This window comes from Coptis chinensis, chromosome 8, assembly GCF_015680905.1.
Source record: "Coptis chinensis isolate HL-2020 chromosome 8, ASM1568090v1, whole genome shotgun sequence".
NCBI classification, from domain to species: domain Eukaryota; kingdom Viridiplantae; phylum Streptophyta; class Magnoliopsida; order Ranunculales; family Ranunculaceae; genus Coptis; species Coptis chinensis.
The window spans coordinates 82,650,141-82,671,222 of record NC_141463.1 but is presented as its reverse complement, the minus strand read 5'-3'; the positions used below and the strand labels follow the sequence as shown (position 1 = coordinate 82,671,222).

Genomic DNA, 21,082 nt, shown 5'->3' with positions numbered 1-21,082 from the left:
CTTAGAAGTATAGATCCTCAACTAGTGAGGCTTGGAAAGGCTATGGAGCCTGTAAGCTCAAGAGAGTGTGCTACTGACGGGGAGCGTGGTAGCTTATGAAAGCGTATTATTCACTGAGAGCGTTCTCGCTGAGTCGATCCTAGAAATATAGGTCCTCAACTAGCGAGACTCGGAGAGGCTATGGAGCCCCGATGCGCTCAAGAGAGCGCGCTCGCCACCTGAGAGCGTGTTGGTTTATGAAAGTGTAAGCGCGACCGAGAGCCGCTCGCCACCGGAGAGCGTGTTGGCTTATGAAAGTGTGATGCTCACTGAGAGCATTCTCGCTGAGTCGATCCTAGAAGTATAGGTCCTCAACTAGCGAGACTCGGAGAGGCGATGGAGACTATAAGCTCAAGAGAGCGTTCTGCTCACGGAGAGCATTTTGGCTTTTGAAAGCGTGTTGCGCACTGAGAGCATTTTGCTCACAGAGAGCGTGTTGGCTTATGAAAGCGTGTTGCTCACTAAGTCGATCCTAGAAGTATAGGTCTTCAACTAGCGAGACTCGGAGAGGTTATGGAGCCTGTAAGCTCAAGAGAGCGTTCTGCTCACGGAGAGCGTGTTGGCTTATAAAAGCGTATTGCTCACTGAGAGTGTTGAAACTTCAGACAGTGCAAATGTACTGGTCGTGCTTACGGTGCGAATTGCATGACTTATCGATGCAAGTAAATGGAGTAGATTGTAATAACAAACATACGTAAATTAAACTTGAATTTACAGCAAATGAAAACATGGAATATACAACAATGTAGTTTTATTGATAAAACTTCTTCAACAAGTAAGTGTTCCAAGGGCGTGGCAATAATTTCCCTTACTGGGTTTTGATCCAGTACGCTTCATTGCCTACAACGTGTTCCACTATGTATGGGCCTTCCCATGTTAGTGCTAGTTTGGAGTCATCTTGAGTCTTTTTCAGAACTAGATCGTCGTGTTGAAAAGATCAAGGATGCACTCGCTTGTTGTAGGATTTCTTAGAATTTGTTGATAAGATGTGACTCTGATGACGGCTAGGTCACGCCATTCTTCTAACAAGTCAACTTCTCGTGCTAGGACGGAGTCATTGTGCCCTGACTCTACGAGTTCTGACCGAGTTGTAGTGACTGTCAGTTCGGTGGGAATAACGACTTCTGTGCCATAACACAAGGAGAATGGATATTCGCCTATACTGGAGCGAGCTGTGGTGCGATGAGCCCACAAAATGTTCTCTAACTGATTCGGCCATTGGCTTTGTTCTTTTCAATCTCTTTCTTCAAATTTTCTAAGATTGCTTTGTTGTTGGCTTCAGCTTAACCATTACTCTGGGCATACTGGGGAGTGGAAAATGCATGAACGATCTTCTACTTGGCCAGAAATTCTTTAACTGTTTTGCCCTTGAACTGGGAGCCATTATCCCTCACTAGTGTGTGTGGCAAACCAAATCTGGTGATGATGTGAGTCCAGATGAAGTTTCTGACATGTGACTCTTTGACATGCGCTAGTGGAATTGCTTTGATCCACTTACTGAAATAGTCGGTTGCAGCTAAGACGAAGTGGAAACCGATGCTTTTCTGTGGGATGAACGGTCCCATGACATCCAAGCCCTACATGTGAAATGGCCATGGGCTCACGATGCTGATCAACTCGCGAGCTGGTTGGATAATGTTGTGGCCAAATGTTTGGCATTTTATACACTTGAGGACGTATGCTTCGACATCAATTTACATGCGAGGCCAAAAGTATCCTTGGGAAATTGCTTTGTGAGCCAAAGAGCGACCTCCCGCATGGTTTCCACACTCCCCTTCATGAATCTCAGCAAAGATTAATTGACCTTGTTCTGGACTAATGCATCGCAAGTGAGGTCCACTAGCAGATTTTCTGAATAACTTGTTATGGACTAAGCAGTAATGGCGTGCCTGATATGGGATTTGCTTGGCCTTGGTACGCTCTTCTGGGAGCGTGCCGTGTTGGATGTATTCTATGATAGGCTGCATCCATGTTTGACTCAGCTGATTGTCAGAGAGTGGGCACAGATCGTTAATTGCTAGGGTTCCACTTGATAGGCAGGTCGGTTAACTACTTTAATGAGTAGTTGTCTATGGGTACAGTTCGGTGTTTGAGTGGCTAAGTAAGCTAAATTGTCGGCACGCAAAAACTGGTGTATGGTAGCTTTCTTAAAAGAAGGTAGTAAATGATAAACGACTTGGAGATACTTAGAAAGATTACTTTCGTGGGTAGTGTACTCTTTTGCAATCTGGCGAACAACCAGTTGCGAGTCACTAAAGACTTGAAGTTCCTTAACACCAAGCTGTAGCGCCATTCGAAGTCCCATGATTAATGCCTCGTACTCCGCCTTATTGTTGGAGGTGGCGAAGTCGATGCGAACTGATTTCTGTACCATAGCTCCATCTGGGGATACTAAGACGACTCCAATTCCACTGCCTCTGGGGTTACTAGAACCATCGACAAAGAGAGACCATACTGACTTGGTACTTTCCTTTGTGGGTGCGATCTCTGTTTCTGGTTCCCAATTTGGGTCATCGACCGGGAAATATGCTGGGAAATCTACCACGACCTGACCTTTCTGAGAAGTGCGAGGGACAAACTCCATGTGGTGTTCTCCGAGTTCTTCAGCCCATACTACCATGCAAGTGTCTTGTTTTCCTTGTGAAGAATTTTCTTCAAGGGAAAATCGGTGAGCATGTTGATTGGATGCGCTTGAAAGTAGGGCCTGAATTTTCTTTTGCCGAAAGTATAACAACGCGAAAGTAATCGCTTCTCTTTCAATGTACGAATAATTCTTTTCAACTGAAGTGAGCGTCTTACTTGTAAAATAGATCGGTTTTTCTTAGTTATTTTCCTCTTTGAAAATAAACGAGCTAATGGAAAAGTCTGATATTGCTAAATATAGCCCCAGCGTTTTGCCATCCTTTGGTTTTGCCAGGACGGGAGGTGTAGTCAGGTACTCCTTGAGGGTGGAGAACGCTTGGTGGCACTGATCGTTTCACGAGAACTGCTCACCCTTTTTAAGAAGTTGCAAGAACGATCGACATTTGTCTGATGCCCTTGATATGAATCGGTTGAATGCTGCTACCATTCCTGACAACTTCTGAATTTACTTCTTTGTCTGAGGGTCGGGCATGTCCAAGAATGCTCGGATTTGGTCTGGATTACCTTCGATCCCTCTTTGTGATACTTGGTATCCAAGGAACTTCCCGGAGGACGCTCCAAAAAGGCACTTTTATGGATTAAGCTTCATTCGAGTTCGACGCAACCTGGAGAATGCTTTCTCGAGATGATTGAGGTGGTCTTCCGCTTTCTTACTTTTGACGACCATGTCGTCGATGTAGACTTCCATGGTGTCACCAAACATGTCCTGGAATATGTCAGTAATGAGACACTGATATGTTGCGCTAGCGTTCTTAAGGCCGAATGGAAGAACGTTGTAATAATAGATTCCTTGCTCTGTGATGAATGATGTTTTCTCTTGATCTTCTTTAGTGAGTGGGATTTGGTTGTATCCACTGTACCCATCCATGAAAGAGAGGAGCTCATGGCCACAGGTCTGGTCCACGAGTCGGTCGATACGAGGTAAAGGGAAGCTATCCTTTAGCGTTTCTTGATTGACATTCGTGAAGTCGACGCAGAGGCGAACTGTGTCGTTCTTCTTTGGAACTGCAACGATGTTAGCGATCCAATCTGGATAATCTACTTTTCTGATGAAACCGACTTGCTTCAGTTTGTCGACCTCATCATTGATTGCTTTTTGAAATCTCAAAGATAACCGTCTAGGTCGTTGACGAACTGGCTTAGCATTAGGATTTACATTTAGTCTATGACACGCAACATTAGGATCTATTCTGGGCACATCAACATATGACCAACTGAAAACATCTTTATTCATTACTAAAAAGTTTACAAGTTGAGCATTGAGTGTAGAGTCCAAGTTAGCCCCTACATATACGAATTTAGGGTCGTCTTCGGTTCCTAAGTTCACTCGTTCTTTTTCTGCAGTTGATGCTTCTTCAGTTGGATTAATCTCTGGAGACACTTTGTCGATCTGCGGGAGAGTGGAACTGGCAGCAGGATCTGGAGCGACCTCTATGGCGACGACAACAGGGGCTGAGGTGGCCTATGTGGGCATGACAACAGAGGCTGGAGTGACCTTTGGAATCGGTACTGGTTGGGCGAAACATGATGGTGCGACCTCTGGGGTACTGACTGGTGAAGCAACAACAACTCAAGCGACCTCTGGGGTCTTGACTGGTGGATCAACAATGGTTTGATTGACTTCTGGGGTTTGAGCAGACGAATAGACCTTCTTGCTGGAGCCCCCAGTGTATTGTTTTGGTTCTCTGGTCTTGACCTCAGTGACCAAATCTTTTGCCATGGTGTAGCTGGTAGGCTCGTTTCTTATGTTGAGAGATGGGTCGGCGGTCTTATTCGCTAAGAGGATTTGGTTACAATGATAAGCCTCGAGCTGATTGCTTCGAAGCTCCATCATGCCCCTGGGGCCTGGGAAGCGAAGAACCTGGTGCAATGTTGACGGTACAACTTGCATTTGATGAATCCATCGTCGTCCTAGGATGGCGTTGTAGGACGACTTGATGTCTAGAACGCTGAACCGTATATTGAAGCTAACTTTGTCTTCTTGTGATCCCACGGACACTGGGAGTATAATATCACCGATTGGGTCGGCTCTGGAGCCATTAAACCCATAAAGAGGAGTAATCGGATCTATAAAGACTGACTTGGGTAAGTTCATCTCTTGTATGGTATGGTAGAACAAAATATCGCACGAGCTCCCAGCCGTCCCAGGGTCTATCAAGACGCGCTTGACTGTCCAATCGCTGATCTTGACATGGATGACAAGTGCATCATTGTGAGGGAGGCAGACCTTGTTGAGGTCGGCCTCTATGAAAGTGATATCCCCTGCGCTGCGACCTAAACTTCACGGGGCATGTGCCGCCTGTGAAGAAAATTGATAAACTTCTTGAAGAGCGCCGACACGCCTTCGTTTTTCTCTAGAAGATGTCACGGAATCATCTGGGAAAGTGATCATATGAATGGTTCTGTCATTGTCGCGATCTGATGAGTGCTGACGTCGCTCATGGCGAGAACGGTCTTTGGGACGTCCTCTGCTGCGGGAGTGAGCTTGAACATTGTGACGGTCATGGCGAGGTGGGATCTACTGCACACTCTGTGAGCCATGAGTTTATGGTGCAAATCACGGTTTGCAATGTTGGTGTAATGTTTGATATGTCCTGCTTCAATGAGGTCCTGGAGGTAGTGCTTTAGCCCCCAAAGATGCATCGCCGCGGACATTTGGCTCGGTGAAACGCCAAGAGACGGTTTGGTTTGTGTCGATCCACCGGGTTGCCACACATCAGGTCGAAAATATGAAGCTCGCTTGATCCTTTCCAATATGTAACTGGGAGACCGCGTGAGAACATCGAACTCGCGGTCATTATTCATTTTGTTTCCTGACTTCCGTTCTTGTTGTCGAGGTCACTTTTTGAAGTCGGGGGTCGCCGGTTATGATATTGCTGCGACCTCTTCTTCTTTCCGGTAGGCCTTGGCGTTTTGTGCCTTCCCCGCAGCCTTTAATGTAATTTGTCGCCCCGAAAGCCGCATAACTCGTGATAAAGTATATGGGCGTTCTTTCATCAGCCGATCGGGCGAAAAGTGCCGTGGTTGCATTACATGGCAGCGTTGGAGAATGCTAAGGTAGGCGAAGGACTCTTTTCGCACTGTTTCCATGCAATGAGTTTGGCTTTGAACCGACCTAGGAATTCACGAATTGTTTCGCTCTTCGCCAAGTGAGCCGGAACAAAGAAATCAAGATCGCCTTTCTACGCTTTGTTATGGACGCATCGACTAGCAAATGAATCGGTGAGCTGCTCGAAAGTCTTTATCGAGTCTAGCTCGAGCGAGAAAAACTAATCAAGTGCACCATTTTTGAGACTGGCGGGAAACAAATGACAGTGGAGGTGATCGAACTCTGGTGAACTGTAGAGTGCAAGGCTTTGATTGTAGCAAGCCACGTGTTGACCAGGGCACGTGCTGCCATCATACATCGGAAAACATGGGTCGAACGTAAACAAATGTGGTGGAGGGATCACGAAAACTTGTAGAGTGCAAGGCTTTGATTGTAGCAAGCCACGGTTTGACTGTGGCACGCGGCCGCCATCATACATCGGAAAACGAACGAAATCTTGAGGAGAGGGTTTAACGAAAGTACCTTGAGCATTTTCGGGTACGCCTTTGAGCATTTTCCGAACGATCCGATTGGCGCCTTTTATCGCGACTCGGGCCGATCCTTTGCGACAATTCGTTAATCTGTTGATTAACTTCGTTGATGTCATTCTCAGCGACGTTCTTAACTGGTTGTTGTTGTGTGTCTACTTATGCACATAGAGCAGCATTTTCCTGCCTGAGCAAGGAAATGCTCTCATTCCTTAAACTTAGCTGGTTTGCGAGGTTTTGAACTTGAGCTTCGAGGCTTGCTATGCTTCGTGGGCTTGAGATTTTTGGGTTTTTGGTTTTTGATTTGTGTGATAGTGGTTTCTCAAGTAATCGAGACCACAGACGACACCAATGTAAATGTGTGTTTTCCCTTTACATACAAAGGAGGAAGAGGAATGGGATTGGATTTAGGAAAGACCGAGTTTGCTAAGGAGCGAGCTGCCTACGTATCTTCTCTTGATTCTGGGGGGAGAGAAGAATCAAGTCTCATGTAGTTCATGTAGGTGGTATTTATAGGTGGGAAGGGTGTTGATCCATTAGACACGTGTACTAACATGTACATATGTAGGGTGGAGATCATGAATGTGTGTTAGGTTGGTTTTGGTAGGAATTCTGTGATCATTGGGAGTGGGTGCAGTAGTTCATATTTCACGGTGATTGGAAGTACAGGTAAGGCTCTAGTGATGATTACATCTGGATTAGAGATGGTGTCTTTATTTGAAGCGTTCTGCCTTAGGTCGCTCGTTTGTCTTGATGTATTCTTGAGTCAGCTGAAGTGTCCCACCTACATGAAGCAAGCTATTCACAACTCGATCTTGAAGGTGGATGACATTAGTTCGTTACGATCTCTGTTTATGCTTAACGCGTGCTTAATATTCATTAATGAGAATATTACTCACTTAAAGGACTAAAACTAAGAAAAAGAAACTTTCACCTCTCCATTAGTGATGATGACGGGGTCGACCACGAGTCTTTTGGAAATACCGCATATGAACTCAGATGGACAACTAGTACAGCGACCTGTAAGTTCAGACTCCGGCATAAAAATGTCTAAACGTAAAGCTATCATCATTTTTGCTACTGTATACATGTTCTCCATCTTATCACATTCTAATGGAACTTGAAAGTTGATGATGAACTTCAAATACTCCTTCAGTCGGTGTCGTGATCTCTTACATCTCTTTCTTCATCAGAAGATAATTCTTTTTCTTCACCGAAAACATCCGCCATTTTTCTTCTCGTAACCTTTTTCGCTGCTCTACTTTCTCTGCCTCTGAACTTTCACTGCCCTCACGACTGTGTTATATTAACTCTAAAGTCTCACTTCTTTCCCAAATTTGTTAGAGCTAACCAAATTACCCGGTTACAATCTCACTACAATGGACCAATCATATCGCCCAAAGTAGAGAAACCCCTCCGGCGGAAAATGATTTTTAAAACTTCTCCTCTCACCCTCCCCGGTAGCTTATCGACCCCGATTTGAAGAAAAAGAAAAAAAAAAAATGGTTCAACCATGGTTCATCACTCGGTCATGGACCGATTGATGTTTATTTTCCTTTGGAAATTTTTAATTTTAATTATAATAATAAAATAAATAAATACATGTTTTAATTCAATATTAATTAATATTATATATCAAAATAAATTTCTTATACTCTAAATACATAGTAGTATGTTGGTTTGGAGTTTGGATTATCTTGTTTAGGTGATTTAGGTTCAACTCCCCACTTTTATCAATTGCTAAAAAAAAAAAAAAAAAAAAAAAAAATTATATATGGGGTGATCCGGTTTGGAACTGGAATGGGGTTCAACCGGTTCGCCGGTTCAATCACGGTTTAAGTTCTTAGATGGATGAGTCCAACTATAAATCTAGTTTTAACTGAACCGAACCGAAAATTTACCGGTTCCGGTCGGACCCCGGTTCAACCACCGGTCCGGTCCGGTTTTCTAAACACCGCCTCTTCCTGACCATTTCTACATTATGGCATTAATGTGATTTGGTATGAAACTACGTCTACTTTGGCAATAGAGTCAATTTCTTTTTCTATCACGTAAGAATTGTAAGAATGGACGGTGAAGATGTTGTTGCTTAGAAATCCACTTTAGACAAACCAGCAGACAGTGTTGTCAGATTCCGAATCATTCCGATTGTGATGCATTTAATCACGAGTCGGCTAACATACTCCCTGGACTAAAACTAATTTTATGGCATCACCCCAAATCCCCAGATACTTCATGGACCGATGCTAATTTAAACCTACGACCTAAAATCGCCAAACTTGTAATTTTAATTCTGTTTACATTTTCTTCAACACAAGTTTGCTAATTGCTTTCTAATCAGTAAATGGAAAATAATCAGTGAACGAATTTAATTCTAAATTCTTGTGCTGTTTTGAACGTCTATAATTCCAATGGCATGGACGCATGGTAGGGGAACTATTTCGCCCTTCATGTACTTCGTACTACACATTCGGTAGTTCATAACGTTTAAAAGTTTGTTAGTAATAATCCACTATTTCAAGGACATATGCCAAAAATGAAACCGTTTAAACTTCGAGATCATGTATAGCGTGTAGCTGAGTGTGTTCGAGATCGATAACCCATGCATGATTATCTATATCGCCAATTTTTATACTTGAAACATAGTTTTTCATATATCTGTTTTCATAAAATAAAATAGTAACCCATAATACAAAATCCTATAATAAGACTTATATCAATGGAACGATTTAGGGATTAGACTATATATCTTGTTCCATCTCTTAGAATTGTATTCTTTGTCGCTGATTTTTGAGAAGTAGAAATAGGTAATTTGGAGAGGAGGAGAGAGAGACATGCACGACTGTATTTAGAAAATATGGAGAGGAGAGAGAGAGTGCGTAACTTCTTGTGTTTAGGAAAGTTACACCTAATTGGCTTGGCTTAAGCCATATTTGGCTTGTCCAATTTTTCCAATTGGTTTCGTTTCAAAACTGTTAGATTTAGTGTGTTGTGTGGTCCAGATCTATTGTAAAATCTATGGTACAAAAACTATGGTACACCGTGCACGTGTAAAAACTATGGTATATATACTAGCCTCGTGCACGTGTAAAAACACGTGTTGTATTTTTTTCAACATGGAAGGTCCTACCAATTGACCAAAAATACTAATTTAAAAGTGAACTTACTATTATAGCCCTGTGTGTCTAACTTTCCACAAACATAATGGCCCACCAATTTTAAAAACCGGCTTTAAAAACAATTTAAAAGAATAAAATTACCATTTTACCTTTCCAAAAAACAAAAAAATATTTAAAAATAAAATTACAATTTTGCCCCTAAGACGCATTAACCAAAATTATCATATATTCGACTCCCACATTTTTCTATAAAAAAAAATATAGACAAAGAGAGAGAGAGTTTACTATGCTCCCTTGTGGAACTCACTTGCAACAAAAGTCCGTTATATTATCTCACTTTTGCAACCACCCTGAATCGATAATTCCTCCCTTTTTGTCATCAGGAGTTTCATCAATTCATTTTCTAGTTTCTACACCTAAATTCAACTCGAACCACTTTCTGATTCTTTTTTTCTTTTTCTTCTCTTTTTTTTTTGGCAAAAATTTGATCCATTCTGGAGTTCGAAGATCTCGGTCACTTTTTATGTCAATATTGCTTATTTACTTGTGTACGTCTTTTAGGCTGCTATTATAGTTGGTCCACCTGGTGATCCAGTCTAGGACGCACCAATGCGTTCACCACATACCTGATCTGATATTGGCACCCGAAATCTCTCTGATATCTGTAATTTCGTACTCAAATTCGTCTGGTAATAGAATATCATGGAACCAGCCATTCCATGCTCCTGATTGTCCTTTGACAGCTTTTTATTTTCTTTTTAGTTTTGTCCCACTCTCACAGTCTCAGTTGTTGAAGACTTTTAACTTGGCTATCAAGAAACAAAAAACTCCAAAATAAAAAGACCTTTCTCATTTCTTCAGTGATCCAAATAAAAAGACCTTTCTCATTTCTCATTTCTACTGCGGCTTAAAGTAGCATCGCCCCTATATTATCCTAAGTCCCTCAAGGGTTTCTGATGTTATTGAGTTTTTTTCTTTTCTGCTCTCTGCTCCACGTAGAAGCGCAAGAGGGTAACCGGTGTAGTCAAATCTGTGATCCTTAGGGCGGTAGCGTTTGGTTTTAATTCTTAGTCGGTTCCAAGTAGGGAGCTGGGTCTTTAACCTCTCAGGACGCTGAGAGACGCAGGGGCTGATGGGCTCTGATTCAGGAATGAGGGAAGCTCTGCCAGCACAAGATGGATCGAACAGATCCAAGTTAGATGAACTTCAGGAAGCGATGAGAAAGCTCTTTAGCTCAAAGGAAAAGAAGGTGGTGAAAATCGAGTGTAAAAATAGGGAAGAATCCACCTCTGAGAATAACACTCTGCTGGGCAAGTTATACGGAGGTAAAACTATCAAACTACAAGAGATAGCAGAGGAACTACATAGAGGTTGGCAAACAAGGGGGACTACCAAAGTGGAAATGATAGCGAAAGGGTTCTATAAGATGGAGTTCGAAGATCGATCGGAATTCGAACATGTAAGGAAAAATGGACCTTGGCTTATACAAGGTTTCATTTTCTCAATCAAGAAAGGGATCCACACTGAGGAGGTGACCACCTCTAAGAAGTTTGATCTGGTAGACTTCTGGGTACAAATATATGGGATACCGATAGATCGGATAAACGAAGAAAATGTGAGGAGTGTGGGCACCAGTCTTGGCAAAGTAAAGGAGGTGGACCTATGTTGTCGGACGGAGTTTCGCAGCCCAGTAGCAAGGGTTATAGTACGGATGGATATAAAAGAAAGGCTGATGAAAGGTATAGAGCTCAGGACTGAGATGGGAGAAGTGTTCATGGTGAAGTTTAAATACGAGAAGTTGGAGATCTTCTGCTATTTTTGCGGATGCATAGGACATGACATTCACTACTGCAACCAAAGAGAGGCCTATAGCATAGAAGTGCGCAAACATGGAGGATCCCCCAGAGATATTACTAATAATTTTTCATTTATGTTAAGAGCCAATGTTTTCTACAATGGAGCTGCGACATCGGTCCAAATTATGTCACCATAGTGGAACCCTCGTAAAACCGAGACCGGACCAAATACCGGCCAGATATAGGGGATCACCGGCAAAAAGGGTAGGTTTTGGGGTAGGTGGTACGATATCATCCCCAAGAGGGGGAGTGGGTGGGGAAGAAGATGACGTCAGGAAAAAGCATAAAGAGGTCAGAGCGCCTGCAGGTACAGAGCACAGAACGGATAGTGCAGAGACTGAGATGGAGGTGTCAGTAGCCGTTGGGGAGACAGATTCAAACAAGGGGGGCCAGTTGTCGCTTTGGGTAACTCAAAAGGGAGGTGGGCTGGACCAGGCCCAGAGTAAAGCTCTACCAGGCCCAGAACTAGTAAATCAGAAGAAGTCTGAGATCCAAGGGGGGGCCGTGATTGTATGGAGTAAAGAGGCTAGGCCTTTGGGGATGGATCTGGATGGGAGCCCAGCTGAAGCTAGATCAGGACCTAGTGAGATAGGCCTTTCAGATTTAGAGGAAGGACACGATACAGATAGGGAGCAGATGGGTTGCCGCGAGGTCGAGCTAGGGAATCCAGCTATGAAGGGTGTCTGTTTGGGGAATAGAGCAGATCATGTGGTAGAGCACGCCTCGCCGTCTTTGGGTTTCCCCCTCCCCCATCTCATCAGTCCCTATCTTGAGAAGTGGGAGAAAGGTGGGAAAGAAAGCACCTTGTCATATACGTACAGGAGATGGGAACCCGGACTTTCGGTTTGTTGGGTTACCGAGGCGTGGAAGAGGGTACAAAGTGCTGATGTCCAAAGGACAAAGCAGGAGGAAACCAAAGAGGAGAGTGAGAGAAGAAATCGGAAGTAGGGTGGGAAACAAAAGAAAGTTGAGTCTAGGGTTTGGAAAAGCTGATACAAGGATGGATGACGACGAATGGCGCAGACATAGCCTGAGAATGGCAGAGAGATACTCAAAGAAGGCGAAGAGAGAGGCGGATGACTTGCGAGCAAAAGGGCTAGGACATCTGCTGATTCCGGAGGAAGTACCGATTATCGATATATCCAGTGAATCGAGGGAGTCAGAGGAACCAGAAAACTCAAACAAAACGGTGAGTTCCAGTGGCCAGTCAGAAGATGGGTGGGGACCAGAGATACCAGAAGAAGATATCCCATCTGACGCTTTCACAGAAGAAGAGGAGGAAGATCCATCAGAAGAAGAAGAGGACATGGATATGGCCGTGTTCAATGCAGATTCGCAAGAGGAGGTATCAATGGGAAATGCTCCCTTGGAGTTGGTTCAAGGTAGCCCAGTGGGGGGTGAGTATAACTCTGAGGAAAGTTTGGATCAGATTCTGTGAAACAACCTGAGCCGTTGGCCATAGATGACTCCACAGTGACAAAGGAGCCGGTTAGTCAGGGCAAAAAGCAAGGATCTGGGGATAGAGGTGAAGTAAGTGGATACAAGGGGGAAGAGAGATCAGAGGATGAATGCGCGGAGACGCCCGATTGTATCAAAAAAGAAACGGGGGCTGTTAAGCCACTAGAGGAAACAAGTGGTGAGGACAAAGAGAAGGTAGCTAGCAGTGGGGGTCTGTGTTGGTCTCCTCCAGGGCTCGCGGTGGCTGTCCCACAACAGCTGCCTCGGTGTCCATGACGATACACGCCTGGAATTGCCGGGGGATAGGTACCACCACGGCAGTTCAACAACTAAAGGACCTAATAGGGAAGTTTGAGGTAGATATTGTTTGCTTGTCAGAAACCAAAGCATCTAAGGAGAATATTGTAAAGTTAGGAAAGCAGTTGAAGTTTAGTGGAGTGTATGCAGTGCCAGCTAGAGGCCTGAGTGGAGGCCTAGCTGTGCTATGGAAGGAAGACGTGGAGCTGGACATTTTGGGAGTATCACGAAACCAGATTACAGGTAAAATCTCAAACTATTTTCATAAAGAGCCATGGTACTTCACTTTTGTGTATGGGGAACCAGTTGCTAACAATAGAAATAAAGTGTGGGATGAACTTAGGGAGGTTGCTCCCATAGTTCCAGGCCCATGGTGTATGTTTGGGGATTTTAATGCCATTACTAGTTTGGATGAAAAGATTGGGGGAAAGAGTAGAATTACCAAGAGCATGCATGAGTTCAACAATTTCATTAATGATCTGGGGCTAGTGGACTTGGGGTTTAAAGGTCCCAAATTCACATGGAGCAATAACAGAAAGCCTAAAGATCATATAATGGAAAGGTTGGATCGTGCTATGGCTTCTCCAGATTGGCTGGTGGCTTTCCCAAATGCCCAGATTAGAACTTGGACCAATGCCATCTCAGATCATGTATCCATGTTCATTAATCTGGAGAAGAAGGGGGAAAAGCTACCTAGACCTTTTAAGTTTTTTGATATGTGGCTTCAACATGAGACCTGTTTAGAGGTCATCGAGAAAGCCTGGAACTCTTTTGAACATGAGCTCCCTGATAGAAATTTTATGGGTAAGCTGGCTAAAACTAATAAGGATTTATCCATGTGGAATAAACATGTTTTTGGCAACATCTTTACTAATATCAAAGCCACCCAAGATAAGCTCAATGCTGTTCTGACCAAACCTTTTAATATTGAGAACTATAATAAAGCTAAAAGGCTTAAAGATGTTTTACATGAGTGGTACAATAAAGAGGAAGATTTCTGGAAACAGAAGTCCTCCAATTCCTGGTTGAGAGATGGGGCTCGCAATACTAAGTACTTCCATCTCTCCACCATATATAGAAGGAGGAGAAATTCCATCGAGAAGATTAAGAACAATGAGGGGGAGTGGAGAGAAGGTAGGTCTGAAGTGGGAAATGCCCTAAATCAGTATTTTAGGGATATTTTTACTTCAGATCATCCTGAGAGAAATGAGGACATTTTGGATCTCTTCCAACCTTGTGTGACTGAGAGGGAGAATGAGATTCTCATTGCTATGCCCAGTAGCAGTGATATTTGGGATGTGGTCAGGAAGATGGGGAGCCACAAAGCTCCAGGGCCTGATGGGTTCCAAGGCATATTCTACCAAAAGAGCTGGGACATCACTGGACCTGCTGTTGTGGCCTATGTTCAGGACTTCTTTTGCAATGGTATTCTCAATCCTGGGATGAATGAGACCCATCTCACCTTGATTCCTAAGATTGATAACCCTGATCATGCATCCAAATTTAGACCCATCAGCCTTTGTAACTTTGGGTACAAGATTATATCCAAGATTCTGGCCAATAGACTGAAAAGTCTTATTAATAGAATTGTGTCCCCCTTCCAAGGGGCCTTTATTAAAGGCAGAAGCATAGGGGATAATGTTGGCCTAGCCTGTGAGGTGTTCCATAATATGAAAAATATGAGGAATAAAAATGATGGCTGGCTGGCTCTCAAGCTAGATATGGCCAAAGCCTATGACAGAGTGGAATGGGCTTTCCTGGATGGGATCCTAGAGAAACTGGGGTTCAGTCAAAAGTGGAGACACATGATACACAATGTGTGTCTACTGTGTCCTTTCAGGTCATGCTGAATGGGTCTCCTCTGGATAGATTTAGTCCTGAAAGAGGGGTGAGACAAGGGGATCCTCTATCCCCATATCTTTTTATTCTGGTTTCAGAAGCTTTATCCAGGATGGTGACCAGAGCTGAGCAAGGGGAGGAAGTGCATGGCATTAAGATCAAAAGGAACTCCCCTGCTATAACTCATCTTCTGTACGCAGATGATCTTATCCTGTTTACCAAAACAAATGTGGCTGAAAGTGGGCATCTTAAGAGGATCCTGGAGGCCTATTGTGAGGCCTCAGGTCAGAAAATCAATTATGACAAGTCCAGCATTTTTTTCAGTAGGAATGTGTCCTACAGACAAAAGGTAAGGATCAAAAGATTCTGGAAGGTGAGGAACTTTGCCCCTAAGGAAAAATACCTAGGGGTTCCTATCATGTTAACTAGGAAAAAGTCAGAGGACTTTGACTACTTGGTGGATAAGATCCATAACAAGGTTAGAGGTTGGAAGGCCAAGGTTCTGTCTCAGGCAGGCAGAACTACGCTTATTCAAGCTGTGTTACAGGCCACCCCTCTATATGCCATGTCAACCTACTTGCTACCTGTGTCTACTTGCAAGAAAATTGACAAGGCATGTAGGGATTTCTGGTGGTCTGGAACAGAACATACTAAAGGTGTTCACACCATGGGGTGGGAGCACATATGTCAACCCAAGGGCGCAGGTGGCCTTGGGTTAAGAAAGTCAAGAGATATGAACAAAGCCATGTTGGCAAAATTGCCTTGGAAAGCTGTCATTGATGTATACTCTCTCTGGACCAGAACCATGTTCAGCATCTATGGTAAGAGATGGATAGGGGATGTGAAAAAACCCCCTGATAAGGCTTCCTACTTTTGGAAGGGTATCCACAAAACCTTTAATGATATGAGTGGGGGTCTTATTTGGGGGATAGGGAATGGTAATTCCATCTCTATTCTGAAGGACCCTTGGCTTACATGTAATGGAACACCAACTACCCTGGAGGAGCTAGGGGTGGAGGCACCAGCTTGGAATAACAAGGTTATTTCTGAGTTGTTCAGAAGTGATAAAAGTGGGTGGGATGAGACTAAGCTTAAAGTCTATCTTGACCCTATTACTTGTAATCAGATCCTGAAGATCAAGGTTAGGCCACAAGTGCCCTTAGCAGATAAGCTGAGATGGGAAAATGATAAATTTGGCTGCCTCACTGTGAAATCAGCTTACCATTTTTCTCAGGCCGAAAGCAGATATGGGGCAAGGATCTAGTTGCAATCCCAACACCCTAAAACTTATTTGGAAAGCTCCTGTTCCAGCACATATACAACTGTTTCTCTGGAAACTGTACATGTATGTGCTACCTATGGGAGATATCCTAGCTGAGAGGCACATAACAGGAGACTTTTCCTGTCCATATTGTCTCAAAGTGATGGAAACTGCGGAACATTTGTTCTACCATTGTGAATGGGTGAGAACTGTCTGGTTTGGAACACAAGTGGGTTTGAGAATCCACAAGGAGCAACAGCTGTCTTTGAGAGAGAGACTGGACCAAACCCTGAACTGGTGCTGTAATACTAACAATGAAAAAAGACTAGCTGGTACTCAAATAGTGTTCATGCTCCAACAGATCTGGCAAACCAGAAATGAGATAAAGTTTGAACAAAGAAAGGCAAATAGAGAGGGGATGATCAGAAAGAGCAGCAGGGGAGCTGACAAATGCTATATGGCATACAGAGAAGAATTCCTAAACTCTCAAAATAATTTAAATATAGAAAAAAACCTTTTTGAGGAAGTATTCTATAGGATTCCAAATGACAGCATAATCATTAGATTTGATGCTTCTTTTTGCAGACAGACGGAATGGGCTGGAGCAGGAGCTATTGCAACAGATGATGAAGGAAATATAGTAGGAGCTGCAGTTAGGAGATTCAAGGATGGGGAGGCAGCAGTTGAGATGGAAGCAGCAGAAGTAGCAGCAATTTTGGCCAAGCATCTAGGTAGTCAGGATTTTGTGTTAGAAGGAGACAACCTGGAAGTCATAGGAGCGTTACAACATAGCTCCTGCAGATGGGGATGGAAGGCGATTAAGTCTCATGTACAATTGTTGCTGAAGAATAGTAAGTCCCATGTGTTTAGATGGATTAGTAGGAGTATAAACGGGGACGCAGATTCACTAGCAGCTTGGGCTAACCAACAGCTAGAAATCTCTTATCTTCCAAGTTGTATGAAGTACGCTAGGTGCAGTGTTTTGTCTGTTTGAACCAAGTAAGATATATATAAAGTAGTATGATTTGCATAAAAGTGATCCAAATAAAGAGATCAAAGTTTGTTCTGACCATAAAATTCCAAAATAATTAATGTCCTGCATAAATCAATTTCACATACATACATTAAATAATCATTAGCACGCGGGATCACAAAATCATCAACGTAATGCTCTTGCCTCTAAATGCTCCCGAGTCCCGACCTCAAGTGCTTTCACAACAAACCAAAACCGGTTTCTGACGTCATAAAAGAAATATGTACCCAGGGGCCGCGCTGAGGTTTTGGGGCCAAGTCAAACTCCACAAGTGGAGTCCCTATATGATAGTTTTAAAAAATTAAATTAAATGATTTTGCAAAATATATTTGAGGAGAATGTGGTTTGTGAGTGAATAATGTTTAAATGCAAAAAGATACTAATAGTGTAGTAATTTTTTGGAAGACAGGGCCCTAATTTTGTGTCAAATTTTGGTGGTCGTTCGCCTGTGCCATGGCCGCCCTTGTATGTACCACGTCTCACTATTCGTCCTTTCTAATATTTGAATATCCCCTCCCCCCAGTGAAAAAGGAGGTTCCTGTTTATCTTCTCACTGGTCCGAATGAGGATAGATCAACGCTTCGGCTTGCAGATGTATTGATCTACAGTTGGTTTGAGGGGAAACATGCGTGTGCTGATGTAACTGGAGGATCTCCATTGGTAGGGCTTGGGAATGGAGTCTTTGAGGTGGAAGAAGCAGCAATGGCAGAGAAAATTGAGAAACACGAGGATGTTTGTAGGGCTAATCAGCATTGTTTCATTCTATTCAGTTCCGACACTTTTGGTTTTTTGACACAACAGTCTATTGAGCTCCTTAAGAGGTTGTAGAAAGTTATGGACAATAACGAAATAACAACTAGTTCTAACAAGTTTGTATTTAAGAGGATTGTATTTGTCATTCAGAAAAGACTTGCGACGTAACTTGTTGCACGTTTGTTTTAATTATTTGTAAAACTCGTTATCATTATTAATAACATTTTCCTTGAAAAAAAAAATATATAAATTGGGTTGACCATGAATGGGGGTAGGGGTGGGTAGCATTGTAGGTTGTTCTATTTGTAGTGGGTAACATTGCTTTTTACGGTTTAATACAAATAGCCAACAATGAAAAAATGTTTAGAGAACAAAATGCCAAAACCTAAACTATGTTTCAGAATCTAGCCCAAATGATTTTCATGATCCTCTCACCTAACACAGAACTTTCCACATTGCCAGAGATCGACAGACAAGTAGAATAACCTATTCCCATAACCAAACCATTCAACCTAGTTAAGACCTATCCTGAATTTCATGAACCATTACCTTTCCATGACCATCCCATTAACCATTATATTAACTCCACACACTACCTGGATGAGAACATTCTTGAAGACGACTCTGTAGGATTTGTTTCGGATGACCATGATGCCATTGAGGAAACTTATATTGTTTTAGAGGACGAGAGTGAGAAAATAGAAATCAACAATTCTAATCTAAGGCATGAACAAGGTAATGTGCAGGAATTAAAGGAAATAACTTCTTTATCGCAATGTGAATCTCAATTTAGTTTGGTAGCTGAGGAAATAACAATGGAAGGAATAGATGAATTTCTTAAAGATAAAGCCACGAACCACAACTTTATGGATTCAGTTAAGCTAGATGAAGAATTCTATGATTTTTTAAGAGCATGTGAGGATCCACCAAATGATGAACCACCAACCGACCACCATCCATCTGAGTTACCACCTCTTAAAATCCAACCATCTACCACAACTAAGCCATACATTCACCCACCATTTCAGAGGAACCTCGAATTTGCACTTGAGCTAATTGCGTCAGAGACCCTCTATAATTTTTTCAACCCTCACGGTGAAGAGTACGTGTTTGCCTAGCACACAATCCCATGAGTATACCATTCTTGTAGTTGAGAGCCAAGCTTTGACCGAGTGTAGTGAGAAACCTAGTTTGTCTTATTTTTCCTCATTTGAGTCTCATGAAAGATATCAGGATTTATATTTCATTCCTTTCTCACCTAAAGTATCACTAATTCATCTTTTGGGTTATTATAACTCTTTAAAACAGCTACAATATGATGGTTTGCATATGTTCTTTGATGGGTTGCATAAGTTTTCATTCATCTTCTACATGATTGCTTCCAATTATATAACTTCATTCTGTTTGTGGTGCATTTAGTATCATATTTTTATTGCTAGACCCCCAACTCTTTCGACTATTAGTTTATAGTTGACCATGCATCATCCATTTTGTGCCACTCCAGTTTCTTGCTTGTTTGGGGGTGTGCACAGTATATGGGAATTTGACTTAAAACGACCCCACATTAAGTCTAGGGGAATCTGACTTTAAAATACCCATATAATTTTTTGTAAAATACCACCTTAATGGAGTATAGGCCACAAAAATTTTCAAACTTAAAAAGAGTTTTCAAATTTTGTTTGGGGGTGGCGTATTTTGGTATTTCATTTCAAATCTTTTTGCCACCTTGTCATGTTTACTCTAGTAGAGTTTGTGTTAGTTAGTACGTAACAGTTTAATTGTGTTTCATATTATCATATTATCTTTATAATATTTTTGTTATAGGTACTACCAATTTGTGTCATGTTTCTATGGTAAATTCTTTCCTTATCTCTTTACACTTTGAGGACAAAGCGTTTGATTGTTTAGGGGTGGGATAAAAACATTTGCAAAAATTAAGCACTTTTAAGATGTAAATTACGCAATTTTCTTTATAAAATATTAAAAATCATAAAAACTAGATAGTTACGTAATTTAATTGTGCTATTAAATTATTTCATGAACCCCCTTCTCCCAAATTGTTTTGGGGGTGGTATATTTAAGGGGTATTTAGACTTTGGTCCTAACAATACTTGGTTTATTAGGGTTTGGTCCAAAAAGGTTGAATATTAGGGTTTAGTCATAGTTTTGGTTTTTGACCTCCAGTTAACTGAGTTGACTGTGGTCAATCAGCTTGTATTTTTGAAATGGTAATAATACCCTCGCGTGTAATATCACGTGAATAACTAAAGTTGCCATTGGAATCTCGCTGAAATTGACTTGCCACGTGTCACAAATCTAGCTAACAAATAAATCAACGGCCAAAACAATAGATCCGTTGGTGATCCTCTTTATAAGAGAAACTAGTCAGCCATTTCATCCTTTGCAAATCTCACTCAGAAGGAAATATGGGGGGAGCCTCTGTCAGCAGTTTTGTTGCGCCACAGGTACACTTTTCCTACCTCTTCACCTTCAAAATTCAAAATTGTAATGGCTGACAAGTAGGACTAAGCTCTAATTTTTCAAGTAACAGTATGGACCAAGTCCTAAAAGATGGCCTTATTTATGTATCAAAGTTTAACTTGTATATAATCTTGGTTTTCACAGATATGTCAGCTATGTTACCAAGAAGACCACACAGCTTGTAATTGTCCATACTTGAAAAAGAGATGCAATATGGAAAACTATAGAGCACATCACAATTACTAGGAATGATGAAGTTAACCAAATGAATTTTTTAGAGCACATGAAAGAGATATTAGCTCAGGCAGATGATGAATGTGAATGAATGTGAGGAAGCTATTTCTGACAGTGTTGGGAGCTCTTGAGATATAATGATGATGGTGTTAATGTTTAGGGTCCCTAATGTTTAGAATGTTAATGTTGTTGTTCTTCTAGTGTTTTTAATGTTGTTCTTCCAATGTTGTTGTTCTTCTAGAGATATTTGAGTCCATGTCCCAGTCTTGTTGTTATTGCTTAATGTTTGTTAATCTACTTATTTGATCTATTATTGTTGTTGGTACTCCAAATAGAATAACAGAGCAGAGAAGAGGACATTAAACTGACAAATTTCATTAAACTGAGTAAAGGACATTAAACTGACAAACAGAGCAGAGGAGAGGACATTAAACTGACAAATTTCATACCAAAATATAGCATTACAAATCCAAAAGTACATATAATCCCAAAA

At 42.0% G+C, this 21,082-nt stretch overlaps 1 protein-coding gene across 1 annotated transcript; it reads left to right on the top strand.

Moving 5' to 3' along the window:
- The first annotated feature begins 16,170 nt into the window (after positions 1–16,170).
- LOC147483530 (uncharacterized) lies at positions 16,171–17,082 on the top strand. The gene has a single exon (XM_086579586.1). It carries the CDS (start codon positions 16,171–16,173, stop codon positions 17,080–17,082), a length of 912 nt encoding a protein of 303 aa, XP_086435712.1.
- The last annotated feature ends 4,000 nt before the right edge of the window (positions 17,083–21,082 follow it).

Bases quoted from the DNA above. Each gene is read 5' to 3' on its own strand.
- LOC147483530 (XM_086579586.1), top strand. From the start codon at position 16,171: ATGTATGTGCTACCTATGGGAGATATCCTAGCTGAGAGGCACATAACA.